This window comes from Thunnus thynnus, chromosome 8, assembly GCF_963924715.1.
Source record: "Thunnus thynnus chromosome 8, fThuThy2.1, whole genome shotgun sequence".
In the NCBI taxonomy this organism is placed as follows: Eukaryota; Metazoa; Chordata; class Actinopteri; order Scombriformes; family Scombridae; genus Thunnus; species Thunnus thynnus.
This window is the reverse complement of record NC_089524.1, coordinates 18,062,107-18,083,059: the sequence shown is the minus strand read 5'-3', so window position 1 is coordinate 18,083,059 and position 20,953 is coordinate 18,062,107. Positions and strand designations below refer to the sequence as shown.

Here is a 20,953-nt window from a genome sequence, read left to right as displayed (position 1 = left end):
AATGCACTGCAGCTCCTCTGTGGCATTCTGCCAGAAACACCGTCGCCAGTTCCCTCGCATTGTGCCTGACAGACGATGCTAAACCACTGTAGCTGAGTTTCAGCCCCTTGAGAAAACCGGCTGTGGAGTCCAGGTTTCCACCCTGCTGTTTACTGTTACCTGTATTTTGTTTCCCTGCAGGCTTGGCAAGTGTTGGGAACCACCCAGGCTGAAAATGAGAATGAGCAGTCAGCAATTGTCTCCCTCCAGAGGTAAGAACAAACAACTGCATCAGATTCCCACTCGAAATTCGTCTCAAGCGTGGTGGAGTTGTCAGCTGTTACAGCTCGTGGACACCATTTTCACAAGTGGAAATGTTGTGTTAAAAGGTGAAGCCCAGCAAATAAAATGAGAGGTTTCAATGAACCTTCTGATGGCAGTATATTCAGCAACAGCAGCAACAACAAAAAAAAAACCCCTCAAAAGTCTGATGTAAAGACTTCCCTTCCCAAAACAACCACCATCACCATTTTATGTAACTGTTATTTAAGTTCTTAAACCAACAATTGGAAGGAAATATTCTGCGATTGTTATTCTTAAAATAGAGACACCCCACCTGGATGGTGATTGCACAGTCAGGGTATGAACAGTCCACAATGGGAGGTGGCCCACTTTCATTCATAACACTGCTGAAGCCAGAAATTGCACCAATCTGTAAGTGTGAACACTGACAAGTCAAATGAAAACATAAAATACAGCCATTCAGGAAAAAGCATCCTTCCTTTTCTCAGTGCCTCACATAAGGCCCATTCTGTGGAAATAAAAAAAATACTAAAAAAAACATTCAATTGCTGTTCCATGTAAATGGGATTACAAAGAAGTCAAATAAATTACTTTTCAGTTTTTGCTAGACTCTCACTTAATCCAACAGACTACTGCATAGTCTGAAATACCATGCAGATCTCAGGTAGTTTGCATGGTGTACATTTAGTCTGTTTATTATGTAATAGCTCCATCTGTGTGGGGGGTGCTTTGGTATGAAGTGAGATTTGATGTTTACCTGGCATTAGTCCTGTCGTTGCTACACTGGCAACACTTCAGATGGCACTCATCATGTTATCCTGCTCTATTTCATGCAACTTAATATGATATTATAAATAGACATTTGTTAGGCTCATATTTTCTAATAGAACCTTTGCTTAGATTTGTCGTCTTTTGTCATGGTTATTTTATGCTTTAATTTCAGAAACATGTTTCCTTTTTTCTGATTTGCTGTGAGTAACAGAGAAGATAAAAATGTGACAGATTTCTAATTATTTTATGTGGTTTTTAATGGCAGTTCAATTCTGTATACAACAAATCTTCCAAATCTGAGTTTGTCCCTGGAAAACGTGGTTGTCCAGTGAATCTTACTAAAGAAAAACAATAAAAATCTGGATTATTTTAATTTCTATTTGCATTTTTGACTTTTGCATGCACGGTAAGCTAAATGTTTTGCACAAAGAATGTAAGTGTACAGTGGATGTGAGATGCTTGAACCAAACTTTATATAACTCTCACCTTCAGGACTGAAATAATTTAGTTTGACTGAGATTATCAGGGTTTTAAGGAAGTTGGCACATCAGCTGTAGCAAATCTGGCTTGAAAATGATCTTGATGAAAGCTAAATCTTGTGGCCTCTGCCCTAACTAATCCAAGTTCTTCATCCAGCACAGTGCTGCCTTTCTCCCCTTTTCAATTACAAAGGCCAGCGTAGATCTTAGTGGCAGTCGTCCACGTGATATAATCAGTGACATAACCTTAGCACTCACTACAAACACACTTTCCATGTGTAGCTCCTGGACAATCACCAAGGGCATTTTTTGCTAAATGCAAACCGAATGCAAATCGTCTGACCCTGCTGCTGAGGGCAGCATGCAAACCTGGCCTTCCGATGCAGAGGCAGAGCAGGAGAGGTGCAGTTCACCCATCCTGACCCAGAAATCATTAGCCTCCACCTGATGTTCCTTTGCTTTGACCTGCCCCAATTAATGTCTGTCAAATCTAGATTTCTCTTTGAAGTGCACACCTTACACCACCTCTGTCCGCATCCTGTCTCCATCCAGGTGTTTGGAGCTCCACCCCAACAACCTTCAGGCCCTCATGGCTTTGGCAGTCAGTCTGACCAACACCGGTATGCGCTACGACGCCTGCGAGGCCCTGCTACGCTGGCTGCGACACAATCCAAAGTACAAGCACCTGCTGAAGGGCAAGACCCACCTGGTGGAATCCCCTAACTCCCAACGTAGGATGTCTCATGCTCCCAACATGGGAAGACACGAAAGGTAGAGTATTTAGACGGAGTAGGCAGAAAGTTGAAGACTTGTGTGGTCCTTTTAACTAAAGACCACTATGTTTAAGCAACAGACAGGACTTCATATATCAAACTGAATTTGTCTGGGGCACATTTTGCTGAGAATGTCCAGTGTTTTCTTGGATCTCCAGTGTCCATGCATCTGTAACAAACCTGGAAGTCTTCTTTTGTTGGCAAGCAGGCAAAGCCATTGCAACAAACTTATGAGCCTCACTAAAAGAATCCTTGTTGAAGCAGAAGACAGCAAGGACCATTTATTTTAACTCTGGATTTTTGTGGAGTTTTGGTCTTCTTGCAGGTTTAGGTATAAGAGTGGGTTGTACGGCAATATACTGTGCGATACCAATCATCACTTTAATATCTCTGGTAGTATCAGATTGTAGTGGGCAATGTTGCAAATCAATGACCAGGGAGGATTTATGGCAATATTTGATTTTGATATGATATTTCATGCATTACCAGTTTTGATTAAAAATGAAATATACCATGATTGAGTATTTTATCTGTGCTGTCCACTATTTACTGCCAGAAAAGGTGATGATGTAGTTCTCAAATGTATCATGGAGAAAATCATCAATAATCTGCAGCAGCTACATTGACATGCTGGACCAGAATTTCAGCCTTTTCTAACAGCTTAGTGTCATTAAGTGATTGACAAACATGTCATATATCATGAGCTTCAGGTTGTACACTAAACAAGATTTTTACCAGCAGTTTCAGACTCTCATTTGTTTTACTTAAACTGCAATTACTTTGTCAGAGCGAGCAAAAAACTTATTTCAGGGTCTCTCAACCACAGCTGGTATTGGTGTAATTTCACTGGCGAGACAGCGTACATGGAGCTACACGTATCTGTCTTGTCAAAACACTCTTTACTGGTGTAGGAAGCAGACCATCTGTGTTATCTTAAGCCAGAAAAATGAGGCTGTTAGGTATATCAGATTGAAAAGGCCTAATTCTGCTCCCAAGCTAAAACAGCCCTTTATCAAATCATTAATCGTCTAGTCAATGTGAAGAGATACAGGTACATCCCAATTACTGTTGTATTCCCTCTAATCCATGCAGTATCTACCTTTATATTTCTGCTACTCATTCTCTATCCCTCTCTCTTTACCCTCCTTGTTCACTCTTCTCTGCAATCATCCTCCCTACTTCTTCTACTTCTCTACCTTTCCCTTACCCCCTTTGTTATGCCTGGCCTAGTGGAAAATGAAAACATAACCCAAATGGCAACGCTTATCTTTAGCCAGCTGCAAAAATGACCAGTGAGGCAAGAGCAGCTGATTAGCTGTCTTTTTTTTGACATTTTATAAGCAAAATGATTCTTCAGTAATGACAATAATTGTTAGCTGCAGTGCTAAATCATAAGTGTTTGCAATAACTCAAGATACTAAATGAACATTTCTGTCAAGATACTTGATTTAAATAAACTGAACAAAAACCCACAGGCTCAGTATTACTAGTCCTTTTACACAACCCCCTCTGCCTAGTGTCCTTGCTCCTACTTTTCCTCTTCCCTCCTTTTATCTCTCTTTTACCCTCATGCCAATCTCTCTCTCTCCCTCTCTCTTATACTGAATAAAAGTTGACATGCAGTACAGTGCACATCATAACTGTGCAATCTTAAGAGCGCTCACTCAGCAGCCTTAAGTCACACTAATCCTTATCTGAATGTGTGTATGTGTGTGTCCACAGCTCTCTGCTGCCTGAGGCCAAGGAGCTCTTTCTGGAAGCAGTTCAGCACAACTCTGACAGCATCGACCCGGATTTGCAGACAGGCCTCGGGGTGCTCTACAACCTCAGCAGCGAGTTCAACAAAGCTGTGGAGGCCTTCAATACGGCCCTGTCAGTACGGCCTGAGGTACGCACTCCCACACACACACAGACACACAGACACACACACAAACATGCAGATTGGACAGAAGAGATATATAAGAGAGAGTGTTGTGTAATGTGTTATTGGCACTCAGTCAGTTCACCTCAAATATTTCTTCTTTCTTACATACTTAGATGTTTATCATTTTATTAGGTTTTGAGCAGTCCATATTTTGAGAATCTGCTGCCACTGACCCTGTACTGGGGACAAAGGTCTCAGTGGCACAGATCTCAAAGCCTGACTGGCTGATGTAAGTTGTGGTTGATGAACACATGGGCTGCACTGGTTTCCATGCAGAGACAACATGTTTGACAGCTGGTTGACTCCAGCTGGCGCTGCATTATGCCAATGATGTAAACTCTGTGCCTTTCATGAAACATTATTTATGGCTGATCAGAGATTCATTCAGATATTCACAGATGATACATTTTGCTAAATTGTTACTGCTCATTTCTGCCCAGTAGGAATCCAAGGATGCGAGTTTTCAGCCAGCTGGTGGCTTCTCATAGGCTGCTACATTACAGAGAGACATGTACCAACACAATGATTTCATAAATACACGAGAAGCTCTTCTCATGTTAATTGTTAAATATTGCAATAATGATGGTGAAACTATGTTGTAACAGTTGCTCTCCTACTGAGTGTTTCTCCAAGGATATGTAGTTATATTATCATCATTGTAACTGGCACATAAATAGGCAAAAATAAATAATTTATAGGAGGTATTAGTGCTATACAGTAGTGTGAGATTTTGGCATTTATTAGGGTGCCTGTCAACCAACCTATCTGACCATAATACACATGAGAACAGAAAACATGTTTTTATCAATATTTTTTTTAACATTCTCTATAGTATATTGTATTTTAATTATCCATTGACTTGTTGATTATTTCTCAATTCACTTATTAGTTGCTTGGTTGAAGTCAGAAAATTATTAAAACCGACAATCACTGTTTCCCAGAGCCCAAAATGTATCCTAAAATGTCTTACTTTGTCCTGAACAACAGTCCACAACCCAAAGATATTCAGATTACCATCACAGAGGACTAAGGAAATCAGAAAATATTCAAACTTAAGAAGCTGGAACCAGAGAATTTTAGCATTTTTTTCTAAAAAAAAAAGAGAGAGAGAGAGAGACTCATAATGATGAATCGATTATCAAAATAGTTGATTAAGTTTCTGTTGATCGACTAATCAATTAATCGACAAAGTGTCGCCATTGTAGTACATTGTGAATATAAAAGCAAATGAATGTTAATATATTAGACCTCAATATATGGAATATACTGTATCTTTCCATTGAAAATAGAAAATGATAGTCATTTACATTTATTTATAATAATCTCACTATGCCAACTAATATTAACTTACCGAGATATTATGGCTGTCACACTTTGTTTCATATTTTATTTTACTTTGTAGTAAGAGCACAATATCATCTGTATAATATATGCTGCATCCCAAGGTTAGTCCGTTGGTAAACTAACTGTTTTTGCCTCTGAGAAACAAAAACGATGCCTATGATCTGCTAAGACATGCACACATGCAGAGACACACAACACCACTCTGTACAGTGCATACTTGAAAACCTTGATGTGTCACATCTTCCCAAACACATACAGCAGACATGAAGTCCTCAAGCATGTACACATCCTTAGAGAGATGGAGTCAAAAATATCAAGGGACAGCTCATGCAACAGATGCAATGAGGCACATCAAAATATCACAGCAAAATGCGAGGATCCACTACATACTACCATACTGTTTAGTGTGCCAGAAAAACATTTAGTATGTTCTAACATATAGAATGTCAAATGCAGTATGCCAAATACCAGCATGCTTTTCTGGCTATTCTGACCCACAATCCTCTGCACAGCGGGAGATACGTCACATCGACTGAGCCGCTGAGAGAGCACAGACCAATGACAGCCCATTGACAGTGCAAGGAACCAGTGCAACGACAGCATGGATGTATTGTAAGAGCTGAATAAGGCGCCACCTTTCAGCCTTTCAGCCAATTTTTCCCAGTGGTCATGCGCGGTATTGCAGCGAAAAATCCCCCTGCAGCCCAGAAAGCATTTTCCCCATAGACCATTGTAAAAATGACGTCAACTAAAAAACTGTTGACAGGACACCTCAAACTGCAAACAAGGTCATTTATTATTAATAATTATTTCTATTATCTATTTTTGATCTATGGACGTTTTATATATATAAAACTTTCCTTGAGCAGAGAAAAGCGATTTAAAAATCCATGACGTCATCACTATGTAAAGTCTATGGGCTGAGCAGGAACTCGTGGGCAGGGCCAGCGGGGGAGACACCACCGTGCATATTCATTGGGCTGCACAACAGGGAAGCAAACCTGGAGGCTAGAAACTTTTTTTGGTATATGCACCAGCCAAGTAATTCTTATTGAACTGAATGGGCACCATTTTTGGTCCGGTATCCAGCTTTTATAATACATCCATGAATGACAGAAGCTGCAATGACAGATGAAGTAGTATGTCCCAGTTGTATGAATACCGCATGCAACAGTACGTACTTTGTAAGGGCAGCTGCAGTACGTACTAAAAGTAAAAAGCAGAAGAATGCGATTCGGAATATAGCACATATCTGGACGAGATGGGTGGCACTGACCCTAATGCTAGAGTTAGCTGCTAGCTTGATTAGCAAGGTGCATTTACAGTCTATAGTTAACTGTGATAATGATAATGCTAATGTTAATTTTCGCTAGTGATAAACACTGAACAAGACTTTTTAGGCGACCAAAATGTTACAGTTAACTTTCTTAAACTGAAAACACACTAAAATAGTGACAGCTAAGCCTATACCGTATTCTAATGTGGGGTTACATTACATAACATACATAACCAACGTTGTTGCTGTGGTAGCAACTTGTCAATCACAAGGTAGCCACGCCCTAAAGCACCCTGCTTTGTTGTCTATTTCACTCTAAATGGAACCATAATTTACAAAATGAGCATCATGCTGTATTGAATAAGACTTGAACTAGTGATTGAGACCATAAACGCATTAGGAAAGTGTTTACCGAGGTAATAAATCAAGTTAGTAGTAAATCAAGGAAGTAGTTAGAAGTGTCATTTTCACATAAACTTCCATACAATTGGACTTCTTTTTGCAACCAGTGGAGTCACCCCCTGTTGGCCATTAGAGAGAATGCAGGTTAAGGTCACTTCTGCATTGTCCTTATTTTTCAGACCTGGAGCTTCCTGCTTGGCTCTCACTCATGATCTAGCAAAAGAGTAGAGCAAAATCTAGAGCACCCACATTTACACAGACACCTAAACAGATACAAAACAACAAAATTAACACAGAGAAATACAATAACAAACTTTTCCTCCATCTCTGCATCTCCTTCATGCAAATCAGTCTGTCCTCCCAGCACTGTCCCACGAATATTACTCACTGTTAAATCCAACCTCCCACATTTGACTTGGTAATATCTACTCCCCTGCTGGAAAAATAGCTCCGAACACAAAGGGAGATAATTATATCCCGCTGGTAGGCTTAGCCAAAGATGAAGGGCCCCTATACTGTAGCAGACCATGACCTCTGTATGTACCTGTCTACCTGCAGGTGGGAAACAACGGCAAGGACACCGTGTGTGATGTAACTCAGCTCTCCTTAATTTACCCTTGTTAGGTTATTTTATAGCAGGGAGCTGTGTAATTCTCCAAAGACTTCTTTGTTGTTTGTGCATTTAAAAAAACGCAAATTATAGCTTGCTGCTCTAACTCTGCTTTGTCATGCTGTCCCCGCATATACAAGGCAGGTCGTTGTGTAACAACCCAGATTATTCAGCTCTATTTCACTTGCACCTTTCTGTTAAAGACACAGTTCACTACTTGTCAGGTCTTTGAAACATGGAAAGCATTTAAGACTGGAAAAGTCCTGAGGAGTTTTTAATTCAGGCTAAATGACAGTGAGAATCTCTCCAGTAAGCCACATTATCAAGGTGACAGCATCTGACAACACATATCACACTCAACTAAAAAACTGTTTATCTCTTTAACCGAATGACATCACTTATCCATCAACCAACCCCATCCAGGACTACTTGTTATGGAACCGCCTGGGGGCCACGCTGGCGAACGGGGACCGGAGCGAGGAGGCTGTGGAGGCTTATACGCGAGCCCTAGAGCTGCAGCCGGGATTCATCAGGTCTCGGTACAACCTGGGCATCAGCTGCATTAACCTCGGGGCACACAGGTGAGTGACCTGGGGCTACAGGAGAGGGGGACAAAGTTCTTGTTTGACACTGGACTTGTTCAGAGTAGCATCCATGACACAGAGTCAAAAAGGTGAAAGTGGTACACTTGCATGACAGGAGATAAAAAAGTTAAAGATAGAATAACAACCATGAAGATGAAGTTGAAGCCTAAAAGTATCCACAATCATTTCAGTCAGCCAGCTCATGTGGAACAAATTAAATGACACCATATGCACAGTTGATATTTGGCATCTCACCCCAACTCACAAGCACACACTGATCTCAGCACAGCAGAGATTGGGGAATGATGGTAATGAGGTTCCCACCCAACAGCTCATCAGCTATTTAAAATCTTCTATGTGCAGGGCCATGGCATCAGCTGGCATGTAGCCATTTCCCAGTAAAGTACCTCCAGCAATTGAAAGGAATATACAATCTTGTGAAGTGATAGAAATCTTATCTCAGATATCCACTTGTTACACAGAAGCTGGCTTAGACATGTCAAGTATGCAGCAAAACCTTTAAAAACACAAAAAAAATGTGACTTGGAGCAATCGCTTCTTATGAATTATTGTGTGGTATGATAAGCAGATGACAATTGGCTTAAGGGTGGTACAGCTGAGAGACACAGCCACTGCTTTTGAGTGAAATATTTCTCAAATGATTAGCTGATAATAAAAAGTGTGGAGAAAATGTGACTCTATATGTGACAAAAGTCAGTTGAGCTCCCAATGAAGCCAATATTACAAGGAAATAAGTGCCGTGGTGGAAGAACTACTCAGATTTAGTACTAAAAATACCAATACAGCAATGTAAAAATACTCCATTACAAGTAAAAGACATGAAAAATCCTACTTAAGTAGAAGTATTAGCAGCAAAATGTACTTGAAGTATTAAAGTAAAAGTACTTGTTTTGCCCCTCTGACTGATATATTATTATATATGACATCATTAGATTATTAATACTGTAGCTGCTGGAGGTGTAGCTAGTTTGAACTACTTCTTATACAGTTACCTAGTTTAGTCCAGTGGTTCCCAGCCTAGGGGTCGGGCCCCTCCAAAGGGTCACCACATAAAAAACAAAGTTCTGATACACAAATCCGTTTTCAGTTTTTGGAATTTTTCCCTAATTTTTGATATTTGGTGAAATATTGGATCATTTGAACATTTATTGAAATGAAACCATGTGAGAAGTTTAGAGGAAAATATCACTATTTGGTGGAGCTGTTAACAACTCATAGACATCTGAAATGTGACCCGACTACACACTGCTTTTTGTAAGATGTCAAAAGCCAAAAAGGTTGGAAACCACTGGTTTCATCTTTAACAATGTGTTGTATTTTAAAAGCCTGTTATATTATGTGTCAAATCTTCACCTGAGATGTAACTAGTAACTAAAGCTGCCAAATAAATGTGGCCCCTCTGAAATGTAGTGGATTGGAAGTATAAAGTAGCTGGAAATACTCGAGTAAACTACAAGTAAATACTTGAGTAAATGTACTTAGTTACTTTCCACCACTGAATAGTTTGTGAATTGGCAAAAACCTACAGGAAGATATACATCAAAAACCAATTCAGCCCATAGCATTCATCATAACACCCAGTTACTAACTAAAACTACCTAAAACAGCCGCATGAAAGAATCATAATTCACCCACCAAACATCAAAAACTTAACAAGCTCAGCCACTACAAGAAATGTATTCACATGTAGGTCAATACCAATGCAAATACTGCACATACAGTACAGTAGCTAACTTACACAGCAGCATAATGAAAGAAACTGGCAGCCAGGAGAAGCCATGACACAGCCGGGTACGAGCAGCAAGCAGCTAAACACCAACTTAACAGAGCAAAGATATCCATAGTGGTTAACATATTGGCAAAACAAACAGTAAGTTACTTACTCGGCTTGGTGAAGAGAAGCAGTGATTCTCAGCATCTCAGAGGAGAGAAATTAACCCCCAGGGAAGGTTGGTGTAGTGCCAGGCTGGTTGGTGGTGACAGCAAGGACGGGAAAATTACCTTCAGGGTTGAAGTGGCGTTTGAGGCTAACTTAACGGACGATATGACCGTTAACTGATGACCGCTAACCATCACAAACCGTCCAGAAGAGACATGAAAGGACCGTTGAGCTAACTGTAACTGTAACGTTAACTTTAATGATATACCATTAGCAGCAACAACATTAGCAAGTATTAACAGAGCTATTTAATTAGCAAATGAGTGGGGTAAGGTGGCAGCAGCCCTTTAATAAAACGCTTTTTTATGAAGGGTGTTAGTCCATGAGTAACTGTTATGCTAATGCTAATTGCTAACTGTCAGTTAAACTACGCAATTTATCTGAACTAACTTTACTGCTAGTTTACATTCATCATGTAATATCAAACTATACACAGTCAAAATATAATAAGGCTTGACTCCCTGTTAAAGTATCAATTCACCCAAATGACAAAGATGTATATAAATATGTATTCTTTCACTCACTTATTTTTATTTGCCTCTCTCAGGGTTTTCTGCCTCTGCCCCATAACAATGGAAGTGAATGATGTGGTTTGTGGTGCTCATAAAAATTACATTTTTTCAAGGAATTCAACAGCAATGTGTCTTTCAAAAACAATATCCTGGTTACTCTGAATAATCCACAGAATTCACTAGTGTTTACAATCTTCATTTCTACTTCCTACCAAAGAAATAGTCTCAGCAGCAAGGCATGCCTGACCTGTCTGCAGTCCACCCCGAATGATCAAATATGTTCAAATGCTGTCTGATCTCCTCTGCCCTGGAGTGCCTGGTTAGCTAAGGCAGCAGGCATAACAACCATTCAGCAAGGAAGACAATTAACTGAATATGTCTTTACTATGTTATTGTAAAACTGTAGATAAATTTAATTACAATGCATGATTTCCCCCAAGCAACCATTTTATCTTTCCGTGCAGACTGCAGACCTATGTGAGATCACATTTAAAGGCATTAAAAAAACCCACAGGTGTTTTTACTACTGATTACACCTTCTCGGGGATATAGAGAGGTCATCAGACTCCAAGCACTAAGATGGGGAAGGAGTAGTTTGTTCCACTGTAAATGAATGCAAAAACCTAAAGGACAGGTTCACAATTTTCAAGTCTGACTTTGAACAATAGTCAGGTGCCTAAATGAACGTTGAAATACGTTATTCTTGCCATAATCATTCCTCCTGCTCACACTGTACATTAGAGGCTCCCTTCATAATGCATTTACAATGTGAGTGATGGGGGACAAAATCCGCAAGCCTCCTTCTGTGCAAAAATATATTTAAAAGTTAATCTGAAGCTAATATGAAGCTTCAGCTGTCCAAAGTAGTCAAATCAAATAGATATCTTTCAATGTCACAGTCTACTTCCACCGCAGCTCAACAGGGAAACACTGTCCAAGGAAACACAAAGAGGAAATTTGGGGGGGGATATTGCAGAGTAATGTGCATGCGTGCTGAGGTCAGGTGGTGTGAGGTCTTATCCAGATGGGGCTAGATCAACCCTCAAAGTTTGCTCAAATTTACTATTATCCACTAAATTGATTGCATTTATCGTTGCTTCCCCAGAGAGGCGGCCAGCAACTTTCTGACCGCCCTAAGCCTTCAGAGGAAAAGCCGGAGTCGCCAGCAGTCCCATGAGGTGATGTCTGGAAACATCTGGGCTGCTCTGAGGATAGCTTTATCCATGATGGACCAGCCTGAACTCTTCCAGGCTGCAAATATTGGTGACCTGGATCTTCTCATGCGAGCCTTCAACCTAGACATATGAGGAATGGGAGGTAGTGATGATCTAGCATCTCCCCCTTCAGTTTCTACCCAACAGCCAAAAGCCCAAAGTGCACACATCGGAAAGCTTTGGATCTGATGTAAGAGACAAGAGTGTGGTTTTTATGCACGTTAAAATTAACTATGGTTGTCAAAGTTGTTATATTTTTCGCCCCAAGTACCTCGGAGCAGTTCTGAGGACAGGTTTTTCCAAGTGCTTGAAGTGACTGCTTTGTGATGGATTTGCACTGCAATTTGTGATTTCCCTGAAGAGCACAAGGACAGGCAAAGATTGTATGAGCAATGCCTTAGAGAACACATCAATTAAAAACTGACTCATCCAGTGGAACAGAGCTGAACCGGGAGAGACGGGCAGACAGACAGTTTGAGAATCTCACAGAGGAGCCCTCACATGCCGTTTGCAGAGAAGAGAGGAGGTTTTGAGGGGGGGAAAAAAGGTTCCTTATCCAATTACTTTCAAAGACTCAAGACTGTCTCACCATCCTGAAGGATGTATTCAGTGAGCAAAATGATAAAGACTGCACCATATGACCTGGAACTCCAAATTCTGTTCCTGGCTTGTTTTCATCCTCTTTCAGTGGAGAATAATGATACTGCATGAATAAGCATTTTCATAAAAGGATTCTTGTTTAAAGTTAACATACTTTTAGAAGTTTTCCCTTTGCACTTCAGACAAACAGATAACTTCCTCAGTCCAAGTGGAATGTGCAAGCCAGGTTGTAAAGCCTTACTCAAATGCATGCGAACAACAATATTCATTTATACTATTTTTATGGCAACACAAAAACACTAAGCCATTTCCAGACTGGTTTCAATTTCTATAAATAACTATTGTCTTCTGAACTTGAAAGCTTTCTGAGCCATTCATTTGTTTCTTTTTTTTTTCTTTGGTCTTGGCTCTTTTGCTTCTCGTCTTTGTTCCCTTCATGCCGACTGATTGGAGACGTACAGACAAAAGCCGGGCAACATTAGTCTGAAAAACCTTCATTAGAGTTGAAACTTTCAAAAGTTCTTATATGAAAAAAGTCTTATTTATACAGGTATAAAAATATCTGCTTCATCTTTAACATCCACAATGAGTTTTTGTAGCTCAGACGTTTAATTTAAGCATCATCCTCTCATTTCCCAGACTGTATTAATTCCAATACAGTATAATAGCATTAGAGGTAATGTGTAGCCGCAAGCCAAGACCCAAGAAAACAGCTCGAGATATTTCCTAATGCAGTCATTTGTATCTTTGCTGCACCTCCACAGGCAGAGAGGCTCATACATTTAATTAAATCAGTTTGCCTCAGCCATCATGCATGATTTAAATATTTATGTAAGGTTAGGCTGAATGCCAAACATGTTTGATGCTTAAACCTTTTTATTGTACCATCTGCAAATTTCAGTTCACATCGAGATAATACAAAACATGAAGTTATTCACAAAACACATGATTGTAAGAAGCCGATTATTCCGGATAATTCTTCTGCACCACCTCAGAAGCGACGCTTTTTTTTTCTTGAAACACGCTTCTTGGCTAACAGCTTCTTTTGCGTCACTGTCGCTAGTTTGAAAGTCACTCTGCGAAGTGAGCATGATGTTCTTTGCCGTGCAACAGAATAAATGATAGATAATCTGCTGTACTGTATAGCTCAGCACCTTGGTATTTAACAGGCGTGTCCACAGTCCGGGTGTGCTGTAGAGAGTAGGTTTTATTCTCAGATCCTATGCAAAAGGTCATGTTTTATGTTGTCATCCTGAATTGTCAGTTTGTTCCAGTCTGCCTCAGTGGATCAAAAGAAAGTGGTGTTTCTGTGCTTTGAAAGAACGCTATCGGGGGGAGCCAGAGACCAGTACTAGAGCCATTCATCTTCCAAACTGTACAGCTTTGTTGCCATGGTCTGTATAAGAAGAAGTGTTTCATTAGGAAACTGGTGGAGAACAAAAAGATGTGTTCTTTTTCAAGAGAGAAACGTGATCACTGATTCTAAAAAAAAACAAAACAACCCAGATACACAAACACAATCCACAAAGTGTAGCCTTCATGTTTTATAGCCTTCTGGTGTAGCGATATGTCTTTGACCTCAGTTGGACCCACCAAATTCACTGCCGTACATCAAGCTTTGTTATCAGATATATGTTTTATTTTACTGGCCCACTATATGCTCCCTTTGAAACTCACCTTAGATGTGCTTGTTCCACCCTTTGAGAGGAAAACTCCTTTTCAAAGCGTACAGCTAGAAAACTAACGGTTGCCGAACTAATTACATTTTTTTCAGTTTTCAAATTACACAGTTATTCATTGACCTTCACTGGTAATAACATAACCAGGAAGACTTCAGGCTGAGACAGACGAATAGCTTCTGCCGTCAGATACTTTAAACATGTGTTGGCAGAGTCGCTGTGGCCAACCATGATGTTTAATAGATCAAGGAAGCAGAGAAGCCCAGTGAGACACTGCACATATGTGCGTGCCACTAACAATCTGCATCAGAGGGAGGGGGGCTGACAGTGAACTGCACAATGGCAAAGGCAACAAGGCCAAAGCAGAGGTGGATACACAAATATATTCACTTTCTGAGAGATTTTATTATAATTAAAAACATTTGGCAGGGTTTTTTTTACAGAAATAATATGGGTGATATCCAGTAGTCTGTTAGTTCTGAACTGCTGAATATTTCATTGGATTACCAAAAAAATTACTTTCGGCCATGCTTGTGGCATGGCTCTATAGATGGTTATGTCAGTCAGTCTGTCTACCACTTCATAGACTGATATAGCACCTGTTGGATGGATTTCCATCACATTTGGTACAGACACCCAGTGCCACCATGAGGTTGACCTTTTTGTTTTTTAGTGAAATATCCCAACAACTGTGGGATGGAAAAGTCAGAGGATCACCAAAATCAGTAGCATTCATCATCTGGAAACCCTAATGTCAACAATGAATGCAACAAATTTCATGGAAATCCATCCACCAGTTGCTATATCAGTCTGGACCAAATTGGCAGACTGACTGACCGTCAGACTGCTTTAGTCCAGACTGATATAGCAACTGCTGAATGGATTGCCATGAAATTTGGTACACAAATTCATGTCCCCCACGGGATGAATTATAATATCTTTGATGATCTTTTTAACTTTTTAATTTCTTTTTATGACCAAATACATACAAAACAAATGGTATTCCCATCGGCCTCAGCTGTATTATTTGTTAAATACTAATTAGCAAATGACTCAGCTGATGACAATGATAAACATTATACCTGCTGAACATCAGCTTGTTAGCATTGTCACTGGGAGAAATGTTTGTTTCCACTCACACCCACCAGTCACGTATGGTGTATGTGCTAACACTGCCAGTTTTAGGCACACTGGGCCAGCATGTTGAGCAGTGTCCTGTGAGTATTTCATTATCAGATTAATCTCAGCATGTCCAAGATGAGCTTCCATCCACGGTTTTCTCCCATCCACTTGTAAGGGAGATTCATAAAAGACATGGGAGTTATTCTTCAGGCCAGTATTCATCAATTTTCAAACATATATCTGCTGTGTCAACATTCAACTTTAGATCAAATTCGAAACATGATGTCTGGAAAATTGTGATTTACAAAATCAACTGTAGTTTTCTTATGAGGTTGTAGGCCTTCGCTTTTTTGCATTTCAAGATACTGTAGTTGTGTTGAAAATGAAGAACTTATTTTTTTAAAGAAACGTTAAATTTCTGGCTAAGACTAAACGACTACTGTGTGCATCGTACTGCAGTGCATTGAGATAGGATGCCGGGTGACTATTTTCTTTTTGTAGAACCTACTACTTTACCTTCTCAGGTGAACTGACCTAGCTTAACGCATGCTCCTGAGGAACAGATTGAGGTTGATCGCATGCAACAGTAGATCCTCTACATTTATATTTTTTTGAACGCTATTCTAATTTGTATGCATGAAATACATGGAATTGCTTTCTTTCTCTCCCACTAATGTATAAACATGAAGTATATCATGACGTTTCCCTGCAATATTTCTACAATGCACTTTTAAAATCTGCAACCTTGACAAAAAGTGATGTATATATATTGAGTATATATTCTACACAAGATGCTTTTTCTTGCATAGAACAAGCAAGTGTGCAAGGCTCGAGCAAAGAGTGTGATGTGTCAAACACTCTTCCAAACATACTCAAGCTTGAATACTGGTACATTGCTATAACTAGCTAATCATAGCTATATTCAGTAGAAATGTTTGTAATTATGACTTCTACAAAGGTACTGGTAACACTTTACAATAACCCCAACCTATAAAGCTTCATCTATCTATTGTCATCAAATGCTTTTTAGTTTTAAAACTTGGCCCTGTTTAATATCATATCAATAAATTGTTATGCACACATTCATTAAGCTACTGTAAACTATTAGTAGTTGTTAAAGTTTTACTGTTTGCAGGCATTACAGCTTTATTAGTTCTGGTTACATGTATAGAAGGATGAAAATGTTTTACATTTTAACAAGTGTTCCAATTTTACACATAATGCTTTACATATGGAGACCCAAAGTAAAACAAAATCACATAAATAGATGAGACATAACGAAATAATTTTATGAATACAGACAATATTTATAACAATGAAATAATTAAAAACTCATGGTTAATAAACCATTAATTATTATCTGGCTTAATTTCATAATAACAGAGTTTATTGCAGGTTATCTATTTGTCATTCCAGCTTTCCAGCCAATCACATAGCTGCTCTGCCTTGATTGACAGACAAAGACTTTGTGATGAAAAGTGCCATTTTTAAGAAAAACAGTGATCAGGAAAAATATTTAGATAAAAAGACTTGGAATTGAATATAAATGAATTGAATAAACCTGCAATCAACTGTGTTATTGTAAAAACAAGCAGGATTAAATGATTATTTCATAGCTTCATGGTTATATTATGTATTTTGTCTGTAATTATCTAAATGATTATTTATTTCATGTCCTATTTATTTATTTATTTATTCATTCAGTTTTGATCACTTTTTATTTTATTGCTTTGTGGATGTGGCATCAACAATTTATAGCCAGTCCTCTTGTGTTAAAGTTCATGTTATTACATTCATTTAAAAGCATTCATACAATGTTTAGAGCTGCTTCATTGGTTGGGGATCATGAAGGTTATCAGCACAAAGTGTACATTTCTTTCTTCAATCCTTTAATTCAACACGTGTACAAAGGCTGTTTGTTTTGGTTTGTTTATCGATGCATCATACATGTATGAATAAAATGATATTTTGATGAATGAACTTAGAAATTATATACTTTATATACAGTTATTCATTTACTGAAACACCTACTATAATGCATATTACTCTCCCTGTATAATCACAAGGAAAGCATTAGCACCTTTAAAACGTACAATATGAAAGTAATCTTTTAAAATAAACTGTTGTTATATATTCTAAGCTCTTGTGTCTTATTTTTCTACAAGAAAATGTCACACTTGAACTACAGTTTCTTATTCATTATCAACGAAGCAGAGTCTCAACAAAGGTGTAGTTTATTAAATTATCCAAACAACGTAAGTAAACAGTGCCATTGGGTATACTGACATGACTCTATTCACATACACCTAAGCCACATTTGGATAATCGCATACATTACAAAAGTCAACGTAAAATAATCCCTTCAGGAAAACTATGTAATGAAAACTACAGAATTGGCACAAACTTGTTTGCAAAAAGGCAACAGAGTAAAAATAGGTGAAGAATCTTTTTTTTTGACATTCAGTTAAATGAAAAAGAGACTAAAACTCACCAAAGTACGTTTGTACAATCCAAATTACTAAATGTCAACGTTTAGTGCACATGCTGACAGTGAAAAGCCTTTTTGTGACAAATTGAACCGTTTCGTTTTAACGACGTAGAGAAAAAGAATGGAAGAGACCAAGCTGGAGGGAAAGCTGACACAAAAAGACGAAAATACAAAGACGATAACGTAATCAGGTGCTGAGAAATAAAATTAATTGCACAGAATATTAGAAGACATTCATCACTAAACACTGTAAAGCATCACGACGACTTTATCACCCATCAGCTGACGATGAACAGTAGAAACTTCAATGTACAATGATGTTTAAAGAGGACAGTTTACATTTGGTTTCCGACAAAAAAAATAACTTATTATAGGAAGAACAGCAGAAACACAAGACTTGCATAGAGAGACCTTTTAGAATTCCCCACTGCATAGGCAATGAACTGTGCAGCAGTCCATCAGTAGTATCTGATGAGGATGAGAGTTCGAGATATACTGTAATAAAACTGAAGCTTTGCTCGGGGAAGTCTAGGCACGGTGTTGTTGAAGGGGAGCACTGCTGATGTATGGATTTATTCTGTAAAATGACATATTGATATGAAAGCTTCCATAAAGATGTTGGCCCTCAAGGAAAGACACTTCTGTGACATCTTCAAAAAGCATTACCTGAGATTGTTGAAAGAGGTTTTTGAGGACAACTATCAGAGTAACTTCCATAGTTTTTTCATGTTTTATGGATACATAATAAATAAATTATGTCTCCATTTTTTTTCTTTCAACCCTCTTAAGAAATGTGAATTTATTGTCAAAGGACTGTCTTCTCCTTGAATATGAGAGCTACTCACTCAAAATCCTGCAAAAAACTGAAATTTTAAGAGGGCCATCCGCTTTTGCCAAATGACATTTGGCAAAAGTCTCTTTTCAGCAGAACTCCCCTTTAAAATGTGCACCCAAAAGTGCACTTTCTGAGTGAAAGACGGTTTCACCACATGCCACGATCATCAAACTGGAATTAAGTGTCTGTACCACTAATAAAAATGCCAACATGATGCAATATTTCACTGCCTTTTTGAGATGTAACGAACAAAATCAGATCCAGTTTTCAGTTGAGAAGTTGTTGATAGTCTGTGACTGTGAGTTCACAAATATCTGACACACAAGTACATATGTAGTCCTTCACATTTTGCACATATTGATGAGAGATAGAGTACAGAGTCAGTGGATAATCCAGCATGAGGCTTCTGTGACTAAACAGCAAAGGGCCGGGTCTACTTTCACTGTGGTTTCTGAGTGTTAAAGCTGAAGAGGAGGTTGTGGCTGCAGTGAGCACCATGAAGTTATACATTCAACACTGCACCATGTCTGTAAGTACAAGAATGCACATTTTAGAGGAGATGCAGTCGGTTGAAGAGTAGATTGGTTGTAGTGCATATTGCTTTAGACGTGAAAAAAGTTCAGGTGCATACATGAACTAAATGACCTGTAAAGAGTGGCAACAGATCGAGGAAAACATTCATTTTAAATGTTGGATCATAGTCTGAATCTGTTAGAGTGAGAAAAGAACCAAACTGGACCAGCTGCAGCTGAGAGTAATATTTGTGCCTACTATGCAAATATTTGCAATTTAGGTGATGAAAGATGTTCACTACATTACCGAGGACTTCTATATCACTTACATGATTATTTGATAGCCATCTTAATATAAGCACAGCTTTGCTTATGTCGGGCAATGATTTTATGCAAAACTGTAATCTCTTTATAGACTGATGGCCACTTCAAGGGGTAACAGGTTCAGCAGTAAGTTGAAAATTTTAAATATCACATTCAATTGCTTGTATCTAGTGGATAGAAGTCCACTTCTACTGCGACAGGTGCAAAATATAATAATTAATTTTCGTCAAAAAGTGCTTTCAGGGAAGGAAAAATACTTCTATCTTGATAAGTCAGCCAGTGCAGAAAGTTTCTCATTAAAAGTGACAAACTTGCATGTCATCTCCAGGTAAAACTGAGTCAGGATTGAGCCATTACTGCCTGTACTGTACATTTACAATTATGGTCTAGTTAACACCTCTTCATGGCCTTCTTGGTGCTTTCCTTTAGTCTGAAACTTGCATATATTATCATATTATTTCAATTTCCTGGGGATGAAGAAAACATTCTTTCATATTTCAAAGAAAATGCAAAGCCACCAGCAGCACAGTAGTTTCTCGTTTGGCAGTGAAGCACTGGCAGAGCTTCACGGACATTTCAATACACATTTATAAAATGTACCACTTTGAAAATCCTGGCACAGTAACTGAAGGCATAGAGAGGGAACAATGAGATTTGATATGTGACATTATTTTGTGGACAGAGCACTCCAGAAGTGGAAATTGCACACATCCCTCTGTACCTACACTGTAGAGAAAATGTCTTTTTTTTTTTAAACATAAACACTGAAATATACATTTAAAGCAAAACATAACACAAATGCACAAAAAAAGCACATTGCTTTCCCTTTCTGACCAGTGTTCCTGGTTGCTCCTGAATGACATCACGGTAAGGCAAGCAGCTGGTCTGAGAGCTTATTTCCATCGTTTCCACTGTGGCTGTTACTACAGTTGTCTGCCAGTCTTCTGGGTGAAAGACTGCGGTTCTTTAAAAGGTTGCATGGCGAGGAGGGGGGGGGGGGGCAGTAACTTTAACTGCTTGACAGTCGATGGTAAAAGTAGATGTAGCCCAAGTCTTTTGGAGGCCTTTCTGACAAACACACTTTGTGGTCATTGTAGATCACCCACCTGCAGGCAGGAGGAACATTTGATGAGATACTCTAACATATTCTTTCAATTTCAAAGTGTCACTTCTTTCAAAACTGACTGCTATGAGATTTCCTGAGATGAGTGATATGAAAGAAAAACATACCCATTAAGACCAGACATTTATGTGAAGAGTGG

General features: G+C 38.9%; 2 protein-coding genes across 6 annotated transcripts in view; one reads left to right on the top strand and one right to left on the bottom strand.

The window, feature by feature from the left end:
* The window catches only part of pex5la (peroxisomal biogenesis factor 5-like a), a 99,424-nt gene extending 81,489 nt beyond the window's left edge, over positions 1-17,935 (top strand). For all 3 annotated transcript variants that reach the window (XM_067596875.1, XM_067596874.1, XM_067596876.1), the window contains 5 exons: positions 181-251; positions 2,085-2,303; positions 4,028-4,193; positions 8,285-8,442; positions 12,023-17,935. In XM_067596875.1, the coding sequence (XP_067452976.1) occupies positions 181-251; positions 2,085-2,303; positions 4,028-4,193; positions 8,285-8,442; positions 12,023-12,224 (816 nt within the window). In that variant the 3' untranslated portion in view covers positions 12,225-17,935. The remainder of the gene's footprint in view (positions 1-180; positions 252-2,084; positions 2,304-4,027; positions 4,194-8,284; positions 8,443-12,022) is intronic.
* The window catches only part of usp13 (ubiquitin specific peptidase 13), a 35,303-nt gene continuing 32,098 nt past the window's right edge, over positions 17,749-20,953 (bottom strand). For all 3 annotated transcript variants that reach the window (XM_067596873.1, XM_067596871.1, XM_067596872.1), the window contains exon 21: positions 17,749-20,797. In XM_067596873.1, the coding sequence (XP_067452974.1) occupies positions 20,701-20,797 (97 nt within the window). In that variant the 3' untranslated portion in view covers positions 17,749-20,700. The remainder of the gene's footprint in view (positions 20,798-20,953) is intronic.